Raw genomic sequence first — 17,187 nt, 5'->3', positions numbered from 1 at the left:
TGCCCCTGAGCCCAAGGCAAGTAGATGCAGGAAGTCGGCAACACTTCTGAGAAAAACATGTTTAGAGAACAACAGAACAGCTGTCATAGAGGCAGGAATGTGTGAGAGAAAACAAGAGAAAAATAGATACCTTAACCGCCCCCTCCGTTCTTAAAAAAATGTAATCTATAAAAATCCAGTTCCACTTCGCAGAAACTGTCATTATCTCTAAGTTACAGCTTTATTGCCCCCCCAATGAGAAGGGGATTATGGGTAGCTATGTAGCAGATCTCAGAGGATCGTCACAATATTAGTTTTATCACTGGTGGATGTAACTTCTGACCTGGTCTACAAATTATGGCTGGGAAAGATTGTGTCAAAGAATAGGGGATGTTATTGGCTTGTGTCTACTGAAGACTGTAGGGATTTGTAGTGGGAGTGTTTGGGCTCTGAAGTGAGTACATGGGTGTATATTACATTCACATTTACATTTAGTCATTTGGCAGGCGCTCTTATCCAGAGCAACTTACAGTAAGTAAGGGGCATTCCCCCAAGGCAAGTAGGGTGAAGTGCCTTGCCCAAGGACACAACGTCATTTTGCACGGCCGGGAATCGATCCGGCAACCTTTTTGATTACTAGTCCGATTCCCTAACGACTCAGCCACCTGACTCCCTATATTCAGTGTTCTAATGTAGAATGCTGTGATGGATGTATGGAGTATGGATGTATCTGTGTGCTTTTGTGTGTGTGTGTCTGTCTTCCCTGTTAAGTACCCTCACTGATTTGCAGATTTTCTGTGTACATGGGTCTTCGTGAGGTCAAGAGGTCATACAGCGAGGCCCCTTACTGAGCGAATATAGACATGGAATGCACTCTGTCCAGACTCTTAGGAGACAGTAAGTCATCCCACTGTGGGATGGATTCACTTGTGTTAATAACTTCTAGCTGTTTAAGTGGCACATGAAATAAGCAATGCATCAGTAGGGCTCTGCTTATGTGCCTATAATCCATTTAAAAAGTTTCCTGTTCTCAGTTTAAGATACTGTTACCACCTAGTGTTTAAATAGCTTTAGGTCTGAGTTTTGCCACACAGCTATTTTCATCCGTTTTGATATACAGTTTGTCTTGCACGTGTATCACTCACTCACACGCACACACATTCAACCACACAAATAAATGTACAGTACACAAATGCCCGCGCACACACACAACCTTCAATGTTCACTTCTACAGACACACCCACTGCCACACACCCACGTTCCAGCTCTCACCTCTGGCTTTCTCTCCCCATGGAGAGTTGCCGTGGAGATTGGACAGAAGACAGCAGCTTTGGCGTTAATTAGGTTGCCAGGGCGTTACCGTCAGTGGGGAGCCAGCAAATGGGACGAGGACGCTGGCACCGTGAGGGGAATTAAAGCTGCCGTTCTCATCCCCTCCTGTCCACATATGACAGGATGTGGCACCAGATATGACAGCCATACTTCTGATACAACTGCTGTCTTCAGTGCTATGTTCAACCCCCCCCCCCCCCCCGTCAACACCCCCCCCCACACACACACCCTCTTAGAAAGAATGTTTGGATGTTAAGCGAATCCTTGTATTTGGCGCGTGCTAAATTTGCAAAGCCAAAACAGTGATCAGTTGATTTAGTTGTGGCTAAATGGAGTGACTGTGAGTGAAGGACAAGTGCCTGAAGCCATAGAAACTGTGTATGTGACAGTGCTGCTGTCACAGTGCCAGGTGTGTGGGGCGCACAAATGAACTGTGCTTGCCTTAGATCAATACAATGTGTCTTTCTCTGCCTGTCACCGCATCACTCTCTTCCTGTCAATCACAGAGCTCCGTGCCACTGAGGAGGAAGGCCCAGCACAAGGACACATGTGCACACACACGTACACACACACACCCCGAGTATTGAATCCTCTGTCACTATTAAATAATTTATCAAGGTGCCCAACTTCCCCTGAGAATATGTTTTGTGTTTGTGTCCAAGCAGACTTCTGAAAGGTAAGTGAATATGCAAGTACGGTCGTACTAGAGTAAGGGGGCGAGCACAAAATATATCAACTTGGATATTTACAGTGATGTTTAAAAAAGGTGTACACATGCACACCATTTCCCTCTCCCTATCTAAAAAGGTTTGAGTTATTTTACCTTTGCCTCACTTTTCAGTCGTCAGGAAACGTCACCATAGGCCCTCTGTTGTCATGGCTACAACATGAGTGGCACCTTCAGATTCCAGATGTGACCATCCGTAAAATGTCAACTAAGTCTAGTCTAGTCCACAAGCTATATGGACGCTGGATCACAGAGTAGGACCCTGGCTGAGTTAATGAAAGACGTGGGGGGGGGGGGATACCTTGTCCACTATGTCACTTCAACATGTCCCTCACACACTCTCACAGCAACATCGACAACAACAACAATGTGAAGCGGCAATCGCTGTGACATTGACGTGACCTTGGTAGTCACACCCTGTCGATGTGGCCGCAGAGGACACCAAGGGGTGGTGGCAGATTGGATCCAGTCCAAGCGGGGGTATTGAGTCCACGCAGCATGGGGAAGAGAGAGAGAGAGGGATGAGAGAGGGAGCGCGTGTTGACAGACAGATGGCTGAATAGCAACCAGATCCGTCCTTTTGAGGGAAATGGAAAAGAGATGAGAAGGAGCAGAGTGGGATGAGGAGGAGAGGAGATGAGAAAAAGCAGAATGGGAAGAAGAGGAGAGGAAAAGAGCAGAGTGGGGAGGAGAGGAGAGGAGAAAGAGCAGAGTGGGGAGGAGAGGAGAGGAGAAAGAGCAGAGTGGGGAGGAGAGGAGAGGAGAGGAGAAAGAGCAGAGTGGGGTAAGGAGGAGAGGAGAGGAGAAAGAGCAGAGTGGGGAGGAAAGGAAAGGAGAAAGAGCAGAGTGGGGTAAGGAGGAGAGGAGAGGAGAAAGAGCAGAGTGGGGTAAGGAGGAAAGGAGAGGAGAAAGAGCAGAGTGGGGTAAGGAGGAGAGGAGAGGAGAAAGAGCAGAGTGGGGTAAGGAGGAGAGGAGAGGGGAGGCCAGACGAGTAGAGGGATGGGAGAGGGAGGGATGGAAGAGGTGGGATAGGTAAGATAAGAAGCTGAAATGAATAGAGTATGTCACCCTACAGGGGACATACAAAAGACTATTTCCCCACTAAAATAGGCTGTCCAGGGAACACTGACCACATACTTTACAAAATGATAGGGCTATGTCATGTTATGCACACTGCCAGTCACTGTCATCATCAGCCCCTTCCATCCCTGTCCTCGCCATTGTCCTCGTCATCCTCACTGTCTTCATCCATCTTCTTCATTGTTGATCTTTGTTTAATAACCCCATCATCACTATCACCAACATTATCCCCATCATCACTATCACCACCATTATCCCCATCATCACTATCACCACCATTATCCCCATCATCACTATCACCACCATTATCCCCATCATCACTATCACCAACATTATCCCCATCATCACTATCACCAACATTATCCCCATCATCACTATCACCAACATTATCCCCATCATCACTATCACCAACATTATCCCCATCATCACTATCACCAACATTATCCCCATCATCACTATCACCAACATTATACCCATCATCACTATCACCAACATTATCCCCATCATCACTATCACCAACATTATCCCCATCATCACTATCACCAACATTATCCCCATCATCACTATCACCAACATTATCCCCATCATCACTATCACCAACATTATCCCCATCATCACTATTAGCACCTTCATCACATCAACACAATCAGCACTGTCGTCACTATCGTCACTATAATCACCATTGTCACTGTCATCATGGTCACTATTTACATAATTGTCTTCATGTCATTACAGATAATACTTCTTTATCTAGTAGTCTTCTTCAAGTTGGCACAATGTAGATAATAAGGGAAGTCCAGCAGTTATTGTTATACTGTTGGTGTCTGTGGACGAGAGGTTCTCCGTGTGTCTGAGTGGAATGCAGGACTTGCTGTTAAGGATCAATACCTGCCTGTCTCTACTCCTCACCATGTCCAAGGCTGGCTAATGGGCCAGAGCTCTGTGTGTGCGTGCATGTGTGTGTTGCTCAGACTCCACTTTGCCCAGTGAGGTCACAGGGGAGCTACTGCCGTTCTCTCTTAACAAGGAAACCTCTCATTTGTAAGGGTCGACCTTGGGCACCGTCCTTGTTGTGTTCATTCTTCGCCCAGTGTGTGAACTGGGCTCCATCGCCATGGCTACCAGCGAAAGATTAACAGTAGTGCTACCATAATAGCAGCTCAGGCCATCAGCTCAGGCCAAAGATGGGAGTGTCAAGCCCTCAAATCCTTATCGTTTTTTATAGTTTATAGTATAGTTTTACATAAACTCCCTTTCACTCATACTCTCGCACCTCTCTCTCTATCTCTCTCACTCACTCACTTCCCCTCCACAGTTGCAGCTACAGTGTAGATGAATGTGTCATTTATTTAATTAAAACTCCTCTTCCTTTCCTCCCAGCAGTGTAATTAAGGACTTGTTCCAAACAGCCCTCCGTAAATGGGTCAGCTGCACCTGCAGAGGTTCTAGCTGTGCTCCCAGGACACACCTTTAGACGGAGACGGCTGTGATGTGTGTGCCCATGTTCGCCAGTCTCCAGGGACATGCATCTCTTCTTTCTCCATCACATTCCTGCTTCGGAGGATAGCTTAAGGAGCCTACTTTCAGAAACATAACACCGCATCCTGCCACGCGCACACAAACACACACACACACGTACACCCCCCCACACACACACACACACAGCAAAGCACAACATTGACATTATGGCTATTTCCACCCTCTGTGGGATTCAACACATTTCAAAAGTGTGAGAATGTTCCCCCGGCCCACCCGGCTGAAATGGTTCAAAAGATAAAACATCCCATCTCCTTTTCTTTGTCTGAACACACTGTGGAGGAGCTCAGTTCTGTTCGGTACCAGAGTGGAAGGCAGAGAAGATAAACAGAATAAAAGCAGAGATCAAGTGTTTCACTTTCAATAAAAGTCCATTATTTATGGGAAAGTGTCAAACTGTAACAGCGTGAGGCAGTGCATGTTACAGAGGCGGCATAGACTGTTGGGCGATGGACATCAGTATAGATTACTGCCTCTTTCCTGTCTCAACGGTGTTCAATGTTTCATAGCTTAAAATCGGGAGCAAATGTTAAGACGGCAGTAGATAAACCTTGAGACTACTTTATACACTTGGAAATAACCCTTCAATATCTTTTCATTTCTACTAACAGCCTCCGTACTTGATAACTGACATTGTGAACTGGCCTTGCTTAAACGGCATAGATGTATTAAGTATCCTTCTATGCTGTCTATATCATTTCTACACAAGTCATTCAATGGAGGGTTTCTTTTTATTCTTATGCTAAGCTGTGTTCATTTGGAGAGTCAGTGCCTTTCCCTTGTATTCAGTGGGGTTTCCAGGTAGCTAAGTTAGTCATTGGTATTCAGCAGAGAGGCTAGCTTTGGCAGGGAACCCTTTATACACACAGCATGCCAGAGCATTCTAATTAATTTCTGGGTGGGAACTTAAGAACTGTCTTAAGAAATGATGGAGAGACACACACTACCGTGCCTAAGCATGCAAGTGTGTGTGTGTCAAGGGGGGTCCAAAACAGTGGGTGTGCATTTCTCCTTTATCTGTAGAGACATTTCTGTACCTTTAAGTCTGGTTGAGTTTCCAGCAGATATGGTGATGGAGGGGTTCATCTTGTTCAGCACACATTGTCTGGCTGGGTGTGCTGTTTGAGTTGTGTAACGAAGAGAGATGACAAAGTGGACTGTGTGATTCTGTTCAAGACGCGTTGGTCGGTTGTTGCCGCTTCTGCTGTGTAGAAACATCAAAGGGACTCTCCACCGGACTGTGTGTGTGTGTGTGTGTATGCACACGGGGAACTACAGGCAAAGACTCGCTATTTCCATTCTACTGACTCTTTTGGTACCTTTTACTCAACTGCACAGCAGGATCTGTCTTTGTGTGTGTGTGCGTAGGTGTGTGTTTGTTTATGGACATTGTTTGGACGTGTGTGTGTGTGTGTGGACGTATAACTGTAGGATGGCTGACATCAAACATAACTGACAGTCTGTTGTTGTGCTTACTTGAATACAGGTCCTGGTGGGGCTGGCTATGGCATATACCATGCAGACTGGCACCAACTGCCTCCTCCATGATGTCATCTGTTTAGTTTGGTGGGTGGGTGTCACAGTTCGTGCATAATGTACTCTAAAGGCTCTATTTTGTGTGTGTGTCTGTTACGATCTGTGTTCCATAATGTATTCAGTGATTGTGTGCTTGCGTGCATGTATTTAAATGGTCTGAATTTCTCCACACAAGCGCCTTACTGGCATGATAGATGCCTTAGGACTTTCTGCTGATAAATGAAGAGTCAGTGGGTGTGTGTGTGTGTGTGCATGTGTGTGCATGTGTGTGCACGTGTGTGCATGTGTGTGCACGTGTGTGGGTGTGCCTGTTTGTGTGCATGCTAAGCTTCATCATCCAGGCAGGTTAATTGTGCTCTTGTGGGACAAGCAAAAAGTGATCCGCTTCAGAGCTTTTTAATTAACAGATTCTCATGATCCTTATCTACTGCACACACACCCGCACACACCCACACACACAGACACACACAGACATATTCCTACCTGCAAGTATTGTAGCTACGTGCCTGCACACACACACAGCTGTCTCCAGATGTTCTCTTCCTGATACTCATGGTGATGATCTGTGGAGCAACATTTGTATCACAGCTTTAACGCTACAGTGATCTGAAATTACACAGTGAGTGATAACACCTGCTGGCTGCTCTTTTGTCTCAGGGATTCAGGGATTCCCCCCCCCCCCCCTTGCACACACACACTCACACTCTCTCTTACACACACACACACACACACATCCACCACACACATACACCTCTCTGATTGAATTAGGATTGGGTCTTACATTACCCTTTTATGAATCAATTTGAAAATTGTCATGGGCGATTACTGTGCTGTCTTTCCATTATCGTACTTCGACCATAATGCATCTGCTTGTAAACACTGGCTAATTCCTATCTACACACTTAACAGTGTCGACGCCATTTCGGCATTGTGCGACTGATATTTGCCATTGATGAACTTTCGAAGAAGGTTCAGTCAGTCAAATTTCATAATGAAGTGAATAATGGAAGTGCATAGAATACAACACAACACAGGCTGAACACAGGCTTGGCCCTGAACACGGGCTCAACCGATACGAAGCGATCCAAGCACTCCACCGAGCCCAGCCTTCCACGAGCCAATCTCAGAGGACCAAGGGATATGGGACGTACATGCCGGATGGGCCCCATAAAGATAAACTATCGATCTCAGAGCTGCATCAGTTGTGCTGACACAATGGGGGAGAGGAACAAGGACGTTTCAGGGTAGCAGGACCACTAACGATGTCTCCTGAGTGACATTGACAGGACGAAGACAACGGAGACGGAATGTAAAGAGAGGAGGAGGAGAGAGGAGGAGTAGTGAGGTGGGGAGAGTGGGGGGAGTCATATTTTTATGATTGGCACTAAAAGGCCCAAACTTGACAATGACCTTGGATTTAACGTCTCATCAAGAGAGAGCTAAGGAAAGAGAGGCCCTGCCTGTGAAGATCACTGAACCAAGCCCTGCTTTCAGAGCACATGGGAAGGGATGGAAAGAGAGTAGAAACACTGGTTTATTTACGATCAGGCTTTGGAGATGGAGATGGCTGCACCTAAAAGAGAGTCCATCATCTGCCCTTGTCCATCACTTACGCTATACCACAAGACCAATCCATCCACTGGTCTTTCATTTCCCTTTTATTTTAGAAGCCGCCAGAAATCATTTTCACATTGCGGTGGAGGGATTGTATTTGTGTGTGTGTGTGTGTGGTGGAGGGGGTGCGTGAAAGGGGGAGGAGGAAGACAATAGGTTGATGCAGGAAAATGCTTTCAAAAAAATTGTTAATAGTTTTTCTGTGTGTGTGTCAGAGAAACAGATTTATGTTCTCCTCAATCCCTTTTTCATGACATCATTTGAACCTGTTGTGGGGCGCACGGCGAGCGTCATGTTGAGGGGCCCTGGCGCTGCCGCCCTCGGGTCACGGTAGCTTATTTGATCAGTTTATGGGTTCAAACCCAGCCACGGCAGCTATAGTGCCATCCTCATCCCAAAGGCAAACACCAGGATGCCTGTCTGGGTCATGTGTGCGCTGAAGGTGTTAACCATCCTCCGCCACTGATACTGATGAGAAAATGGAACCCCACAGTCTGTCCATCCCCTGTCTTTTCTTCATCCCTTCATACAGCATGACCCTAAGGACACAAAATGGCCCCTTTAGTTTCCTCTGGATACATGGGATATCTGACTGGACTTGTCTCGCTGAAACATAATGGCCGCCATTATCCTGTAACTAGTCCACCGAAAGCAGTATCCGCCAAGGCAGAGTCACGTGGGCTCCTCCTGGACGTCAGGCTTCCTGCAGAGGTAATGGATAGTCCTGCAGCTGTTAGGCTGGTGTGTGTGCGTGCGTGCGTGCGTGCGTGCGTGTGTGTGTGTGTGTGTGTGTGCGTGTGCATGTGTGTGTGTGTGTGTGTGTGTGGAAAGGCACGGGGGTTAAAGTTTAGGTCTCTATAATAAAAGCTGTCAGTTGTCTTTGCCTGCTATCCATCAGTCTCACATAGCCAGTCCATGTTTGAGATGGAAACAAAAGAAAAAATAAATTTTATGGAGGTATTGCAGTGGGCCTGTAGACAAACTAGTATGGATGGATGGATGGATGGATGGATGGATGGAAAGCGTGGATAGATACATTCAACCGAGAAGTTTATTCTTTTTGGATGCAGGTGTAGAGAGGACAAAGGAGGCAGGCGTGGAGGGGGACAAAGGAGAAATCGAACCCAGTGACCCACGGGTTTCCTTCTTCTGTTTGGTTTCTTTGAGGCACTTGGTTTGCAATATATGGTTGCTCTTGTTTCCTGGTGATCGATGCAATGACGAACTGTAGATCACACAGAACACAGTGACACACAGATGCAGCAACAGGCACGCACAGTGACCCACAGATCACTGAAAAGTAATCACAGTAATAATACACTGGACACTGCACAGACATAACTCTTCTCTAATGTAACGACCTGCTGACCCAACCAGCTCTCCAGACAAGATGGGTGCTGACCTCAGACCTCAGGGGGGGGACCCCTCCTATCTGGAGATCAATACCGGAAAGACCCAGAAGGACCATTTGGCAAAAGTCTCTAGGCAATGGATCCCCGTGGCAACTGGTATCTTTGACGACCAAACAAATCAGATACTCTAAGCCATCACCGGAGAGGTGTGGGGACGGCGGAAATAGTCACTTTAACCTTGATTCAGGGTGTACATAAAATGACATATGGCTCTGATCATGAAGATTGGTTTGTTCGCAAGTGGTCATTGTCCAGTACTATAGTCTAGCTGCTGAGTTTAGTGTTTAGGCTCGTGGGCACGGTGCTTGTGTTCATGTGTGGCTTGTGTTAGGTTTCCTTTTCAAATACCTACTAATTATGTCTGTCACCTAAAAGACAACTTGAAAAGGAAAAATAGCCACATTATGGTTATTCTATGTTTGCCTTCAGTCTATACAGGTTATTTTGAGGTGTATGGTGTCTACAGATTAGCAGATAGCTGACACTTATAGGAAAATCACTGACCATAACATGTATTCACGCATCGTATTACCAGTAAAACATTCCGGTTTAATGTCTTAATTGCATTCCATTGCCCCGCCCCCTCCAACACACACACACAACCTGGCTGTTCACCTCTTCTTGTTTCATGTTTTTAATCCCTTGTCACAATGTAATATTGGAAACATTGAAGTAGACTGGTATCAAGACAGTAGGTGAAAAATTGATATCTATTCATGATATTCCTACTTTATATGCTAATGATTTGCATACACCATATTTTTGCCTGCCAAAACCTTGGTGATGTGTGGGTGTGCGTGCGTGCGTGTGTGCATGCATGCATGCGTGTGTATTCATGCCCCTTTGTCCTCGCCTACTGCACTCGCTCTCAAAAGGAGATGATCCTGTTGAATCCTTGACCACAGTATAATGATGGCACTGTACAGCACAACGCCTCATTGCGTTCCACTGATACGGGAGGGTTAAAGATCTGGTCAATACCAGAGGCCCTCCCTCCGTCGGCAGGAACAAGAGTGGGAGCCGTCTCCCACTGTAAGACTTAGTCCTCTGAGATCCTTGAAACTTAAAGTGCATGGTAGGGGTTAGGCTGTTTCTTTATTCACTATAAACACAACAACAACATGGATTTAATTTTTAATTTTAGGGAGTCAGATGGCTGAGCGGTGAGGGAGTCGGGCTGGTAATCAGAAGGTTGCCGGATCTATTCCCCACTGTGCCAAATGACGTTGTGTCCTTGGGCAAGGCACTTCACCCTACTCGCCTCGAGGGGAATGTCCCCTGTACTTACTGTAAGTCACTCTGGATAAGAGTGTCTGCTAAATGACTAAATTTAATTTCTGTCATAAATGTCTCACAGAAGCCCTTAGCATGGGTAAGGGTGTACATGACTGTGAGATGCATTCCCGTACAAGTCCAGCAGGGCCTCACCTAAACCTCTCCAGGGTTTTATTGTAGGCCAAATAGACCACGGTTGGGAAAAACTCTCCCTTTCTTTATATCTTATTTAATTCATTCTCTCTCTTTCTCTTTGACATATCCCAGTAGCTCAGAGGTAAACCACATTAGAACAGTGCTTGCACATCCCACTCCCCTGAGACACAGATACCACACACACACACACACACACACACACACACACACCACTTACACACAACGAGGACGGCAGAGACTCTATCTCAAGGCACAGGGCAGGAGCAGTTTCTGAAAATGGATGGGTGCTGTCAGAGAGAAAGAAGAAAGAGAGCAAAGGATAGGGAGTGGGGAGAGGGGAGGGGGACAAAAGCACAAGGGCAGGATCTAATACAACAGAGAAAGGATATAGCATGGCTGCTGTGTGACTGCTAGACACCTGCCCCTTCAAAGCTACATATATCCATCTACTTCAGTCTTTCTCAGTCCTGGTGGTTGGGACCCCGTCCCTGCATGTTTTAGATGTTTCCCTCTTCCATCACACCTGGTTTATATGAATGGGTACGTTTACATTTAGACATTTAGCAGACGCTCTTATCCAGAGCGACTTACAGTAAGTACAGGGACATTCCCCCGAGGCAAGCAGGGTGAGGTGCCAAATGTCATTTTGCACAGCCGGGAATTGAACTGGAAACCTTCAGATTACTAGCCCGATTCCCTAACCGCTCAGCCACCTGACTCCCGGGTAGCTCAGTGAAGCCCGGAAACATCTCAAACATGCAGTGCAGTGGGTCCCGAGCACCAGGAATGAGAATGTTGACTTGGAAACAGCCAGGAGTCCTGTCATCGTGTTGTTATTCCACCTAATTACCATATGGTGTGATTGGTTTTATATGAATGAAGGAATGCCTATATTATCCTTACACATTGGATGTCCAATGAAATGTGTTGATATTGGGAGTAGGTGGGGAACAGAATGCAGCAATGTTTCTTTGCGGCTTGCAATGGGGGGGACATCGCATTTTTTGCTGATGCAAGGTTGTGCTGTGAGCAATTCAGGTAATCTCCCCACATAGGTAGACTAAGGAGGACTAAGAGAGAGGAGGGTTGAATTTCTACAGGGTATCAGTTAATGAATAATCAGGGGTTAAAACTCAGTCTGTGTGTTTGTCGCTTTAATTCTCCCTCTCTCTGTTTCTATATGTGTCCCCCTCCTATCTGTAATCTTGTTTAAAGTTCTGGATGGATAAACTCAGAACGAGAGGCGAGGGAAGGGGAGAGGAAAACGGAGCTTGTGAAGGTGGGATGGAGGACAGAGTTGGAGGGAGGAGGGAAGGAGGACCGGGGAGGAGGCAGGGATGGAAAAGGCAGGAGGGGACGAAAGTAGTCATTTATTTTTTATTTTCATTTTGTAAACCTCACAAAGTTTAGTCTTGACAAGGAATAATTCAATCCCTCTCTAAGATATCGTGACACGAGGGCTTTTGCAATCACAATGACTCCCTCTAAAGTGCATTTCCAATGAGCCAAATTCAGAAAAAATCAATTCGGAAATATTTTCACCAGCCTTGATACATGGAACAACATGGCCAATTCATGGTCAGGAAACTGTCACTCACATCTCCAAGACAGATAATCTCTTAAAGGTATTTACTCTCCACAAACACCCTCGCGCTTGAAAGTTTTCCTTCCCCAAAATTCCTGGCCAAATCGGCTGCTCATCCTTCTCCACTCTAATTGGTTCTGGCACACCATGCAGAGAGGAGGAAGGGAGGGAAAGGGGTCACGGAGAGTTGAGCTGATCATTGCTAGCATTGTGTTTGGTTCTTCGTGGCGGGGGGTCTTGAAGCGTGGAGCTTGAGGAGTATTCGGCTGGTGATGTAAAACCCAGCACCTCTCGTCCCTTCTTATAAGATAATCCCTCAGCCGAGCGTCTCTTTTCCCTCTCTCTTGCCTCCTTTTTTCGCTCCATCATCTTTAGAACCACCTTCTGCTCCCCTCGGTATCCCTTTCTTCTACAGCTCACTGCAGTAATGTCTGCCCAGCCAGCCAAGTAGAAATGTTAAGGTAATTTAAAGGTCAAAACAGGATCGTAAACTGTAGGACAGATTTCTTTCCACTTCCAGCTCGTTGCATTTCCCAGTGTGTTACTTCTCACCTTTCCAGTTCAAGGAATCCCCTTTAAAGGCCATTTCTCTGTCTCCTCTGTCTGGTTTTCCCTCTCTTCTTTTAGTGTAAGTTTTTCCCTGTCTGTCTTGTTCTCTCTCTTTCACTCCTTTTACTCCGTCTTTTTTTTCTCTCTTTTCCTCGTTGTCTTTCTCTCCTTCTGTGCGTCTCTGGTGGGGGCCAGGAAGTGAAAGAGTCAGAGAGAGTTCAAAGGGTTTTGTTTCATCAGCTCTGTGAAAGGCCAGAGAAGCCTGGTTGGTGAGTTAAACAGTCATTGCAGAAAGATACATTTGTGTGTGTGTGTGTGTGGAGGGTTAGCAGTCTTACTGGATAAATAAATAAGCACGATAGGGAGGCAAGCATTTCTCGGTCAAAAATGAAATCCTCGTACAAGCTTCAACAGACTTTCTACGATTCTTCTGATCCCTGTTGAAATGTGTCACGATGGAGACAGCGAGAGTAGACTATTAGAGTCAGCATCACATTCAACTTTCACTGTAATTCTGACCTAGAGTCGGTGCTTTGTTTTTTATGCAAGGCCTCTTTGTAAGGAACAAACATAACAAACTATAATACTGTCCTCTTTACAGCTAGAAATGGACACTGTGCAAAATTTAATCTGGTAATTGTGTCAGGTAAATGTATTATATAAGTAAAAACTACACTGTATGCTAAAAGACGGTGGGTGAGTCTTTGCTAGATTAATTAGGATTAGGTTTTGCAGTCACTGCGGGCTTTGGAGTACACACTGGGGAAGTGTCTGATGGCCGCAGTCTGTCATCAATACCTAAGGTTTGTTTCCTTTTACTGGATTTTTACCACAAATCCAGTCAGAAGCACAGATTCTGATCAAAGGGACATTTTAAGTCTCGAGGGCTCAATGACTCACAGATATTTAGAAAATAAACATTCTGAATCACAACGTCCACGGGTTAGTACAACCTCACGGGTCAGCGGCACTACAACAAACAAAATAAACAAGTAATAATATTTAAGAATCAGTCGGAAGCAATCAATCAAGGATGCTCTGGGTCTCTGGGTCATTTCTTTATTGGATCATCGAGAATGTGCTTGATGTGAACATTGTAAAGTAAGACAGTCCTTGTTGTGTTGTTTGTGAAGTATTATCAAGTGTTTAGTTATAAAAGAGGCCGACTGTTAAGAGAAACCAGTTCTGAATACAAAACAAAGACTCATCGTCATACCAACAAGCATGATTACAGAGGCTCACGCTATAGGACTGTGCTGAACCTATGGACATGGGAAACAAGCACAATCACACAGCATTTCTTGAAAAATAAAGAAATATCAATAAGTATATGTATATATATATTTGTATAAAGCATATGTTTTTACTCTGAGTGTGTGGGGGGGGAGGACGGTGGTGTGAGAGATTGAGAGGGCAGGGGGGACAAGGAGTGAAAATGGGGGAAGGGATAGAGAAGAGAGTTACAGAGAGAGTGTTTGATGGAAATAGACAAATTGAGATGCTGCCATACAGAGTGAAAGTAGTTTGGACTGCGTCTGATACAGAACCCTTCCCCAGAGAGAGGCAGTTCTCAGAAACAGCAGGCTATCTCTCACACACACACACATACACACACGTACACACACTTTCGACAGCTGGTGAAGAACAAGACACTCGCACTTACACACACATGCACGCACACGCACACAACATCTATCTAAATGCACATGCACGTTCCACATACACATGCACGCACTCATAAAAGCTGGAAAAAGCTCTCCCTCTCTCCGTTACATAGGCACGCATACACGTTGAAAGCCTTTAGCATCCCCATCTGTGCGCCGGAATAGAGAGCTTCCTACCCCAATTTGGTCTTTCATAGCAGGGGAAGGAGAATCAGCGTCAGTACTTGTCTTTGGGAGGGAACATGGTGTATGACCACCCTCAGAACACCCAGGGCAAAAGCCACATGTGCAAAGTCATCATAAAAACGTCTCTAGCTGTACAGAGGCGCTCGAGGCTTCAACAAACATGATCCTCTGTTATTCTGCTGCAATTTTCAACCCCTGATCATTCATTAGCAGGAAGGTGATTTGATTCATATGTTCCATTTGTTCACCATGGAAACACTGTGTTTTGCTTCTGTCAGATCAGCAAGCAAGAGCCCCTTCGTCCCATTGGTCATCACAGTGGTGACTTTAAAAAAAAAAATTGGGAGAAAAATCCCCTGATAAACCTAAATCAATACTGTTATCTAAGGTCATCGTTGAATCATTATTCAGAGATTGTCAAGGCCAGAACACTGTTATCAGTCAAATAGAAGGGTTGTGCTGTCAGTGAAGTACCCTCCTGTCTTTTGCAGTCAATTGCGCAGAGCACATATCTTTTATGTCTGTATTCGTCTGTCTAAAGACATTGTATAAATGTTCCCAGGACAATGTCATCTTTATAAGGCCACCCACCATAGTAGACGGGTTGACGGTGGAGAAAGGATGATGTCACCGCTATGGTAACTATAGAAACCCCTGGCAATGTGACCTCAAACCTCTCACACCAGCCCATACCAAAGAAAATACCAGAGAAAATATGATGAGGAAGAGGGGAGAGTGAAAAAGAGGACAAACGAGAGATGTAGAAAAAGAAATGAAGAAAGAGAAGACATCTCAGAAGTTTCTCTTCCAAGTTTTGCACAGAATCTTCTGGAAGGCCCGTCGGAAGTCCTGGTTGAAGATGGTATAGATGACAGGATTGAGAGAGCTGTTGCAGTAACCAATCCAGAAGAAGAACTTGAAGAGCGTCTCCGGGATCTCGCATGGCGCCCGGCAGATTCCGTACAGGCTGTAGGAGAAGAAGAACGGGAACCAGCACAGCACGAACACGCCCATGACCACCGCCAGGACGAACGTGAAGCGCTTTTCCCTCGCTGCCGAGATCTTCTTCCGCGAGACGGTGCTCCGGCGTTTCCTCCGCGATGAGAAAAGCTCGATGGACTTGGCGCTGGCCCGAGACTTCCTGCTGGAGTGCTTGGAGGCGGAGCTGGACTTCCGGCTTGACTTCCTGTCCTTCTTGTCGTCGTGGTGATGACGAGCGTGGCCGTGGGCGGGGTGCTTCTTGGTGTTCTTGTCGTCTGACGAGCTGCTCTCCTCAAAGTCGCCGTCGTCCTCGTGGTCCGTCGCCGGCGTCCTGCTGGACTCATTGGGTAATGAGGGCACCGTAGGGTGGCAGTGGCCGTTCTCTCCGTCACCGCCGTTAACCTTCCCGGAGCCGCCGCCGCCCCCTCCCTCGGCCCGCACCAGCCCGTTCCCCTCTGGGCCGGCTCCGTCCACCTCCCTCTTCTTCTCTGACATGGTCCTGGTTCTGGTCTTTGCCACCTGGTAGATCCGGATGTAGACCAGGATCATGATGACGCAAGGCGCAAAGAAGGACCCGATGCTGGAGTACAAGATGTACCAGGTCTCGTCATTGAGCTCACACTGAGGGCTGATGTCACTGTTGTTCCTGTCCATTGATATCAATGGGGGGAAAGATATGACTGCAGATATCAGCCACACCACCACGATCATCCCTTTAACGCGTTTTGGAGTCCTCTTCAAGTTGTACTCGACAGCTTGCGTCACCGACCAGTACCTATCCAAACTGATCGCGCACAGGTGGACGATGGAGGACGTGCAGAACAGAACGTCTAGAGCCAAGTAGATGTCGCACCAAACTTTGCCGAAAAACCAGAAACCCATGAGTTCGTTTGCAAGGGAAAAGGGCATGACAAGGGTGGCCACGAGAATATCGGCGCTAGCTAGAGACACAAGGAAAAGGTTCTGGGGAGGTTTTAGAGCTCGACTGGTTAACACAGCTATAACAACCAATACGTTCCCCACAATGGTAAACAGGATAAGAAAGCTGACAAGTCCAGCGACTCCCACGATTGAAACCAGCGAGGTTTTTAGACTGCCCGTGGTGGAATTAGGATATATCTCAGCCTCCTCGTCCGCCCAAATGGTGGTATTCAAAAAATCCATTTTTGATTTATCGAGGCGAGTTAAAAATTAAAATATAAAATATAGCCTTTCTAATTTGCGAGTTTAAACTCGCGCGCTTACTATTTCAAATCACATCTCTTAATTTATTTTCTTTAAACAGTATGTTTGTATTGTCCCCTCACCTGTCAGTCATCTTCAGGGTTTGCATGTTCCGTCTTTTAACCCAGAGAAGGACTAAATAATATTCGTTTCAATAGATATACATTGTCCCGAGTGAGAACCAAACAGTTCATTAAAGAATTTCCATAAATCCATGCGTCCTCTGCGTAAGCTACTGTATATGTCCTACTCCATCTACACTGCGCCTGCATCCGTCCTTCTCGCGCTCCCCCGCTGTTCCACCAAGTACCCAGCTCAAGAGGTTTGTAACATCCACGTGCTATTCACATT

At 46.2% G+C, this 17,187-nt stretch overlaps 1 protein-coding gene across 1 annotated transcript; it reads right to left on the bottom strand.

Annotated features, from left to right (window-relative positions):
- Window positions 1-15,423: 15,423 nt before the first annotated feature.
- Window positions 15,424-16,776, bottom strand: adra2c (adrenoceptor alpha 2C). The gene has a single exon (XM_084687209.1). It carries the CDS (start codon window positions 16,774-16,776, stop codon window positions 15,424-15,426), a length of 1,353 nt encoding a protein of 450 aa, XP_084543335.1.
- Between the last annotated feature and the right edge of the window lie 411 nt (window positions 16,777-17,187).

The sequence above is a fragment of the Hypomesus nipponensis genome, chromosome 22, assembly GCF_054491055.1.
Source record: "Hypomesus nipponensis isolate SF chromosome 22, ASM5449105v1, whole genome shotgun sequence".
Classification (NCBI taxonomy): Eukaryota; Metazoa; Chordata; class Actinopteri; order Osmeriformes; family Osmeridae; genus Hypomesus; species Hypomesus nipponensis.
This window is presented reverse-complemented; position numbering and strand designations above follow the sequence as displayed.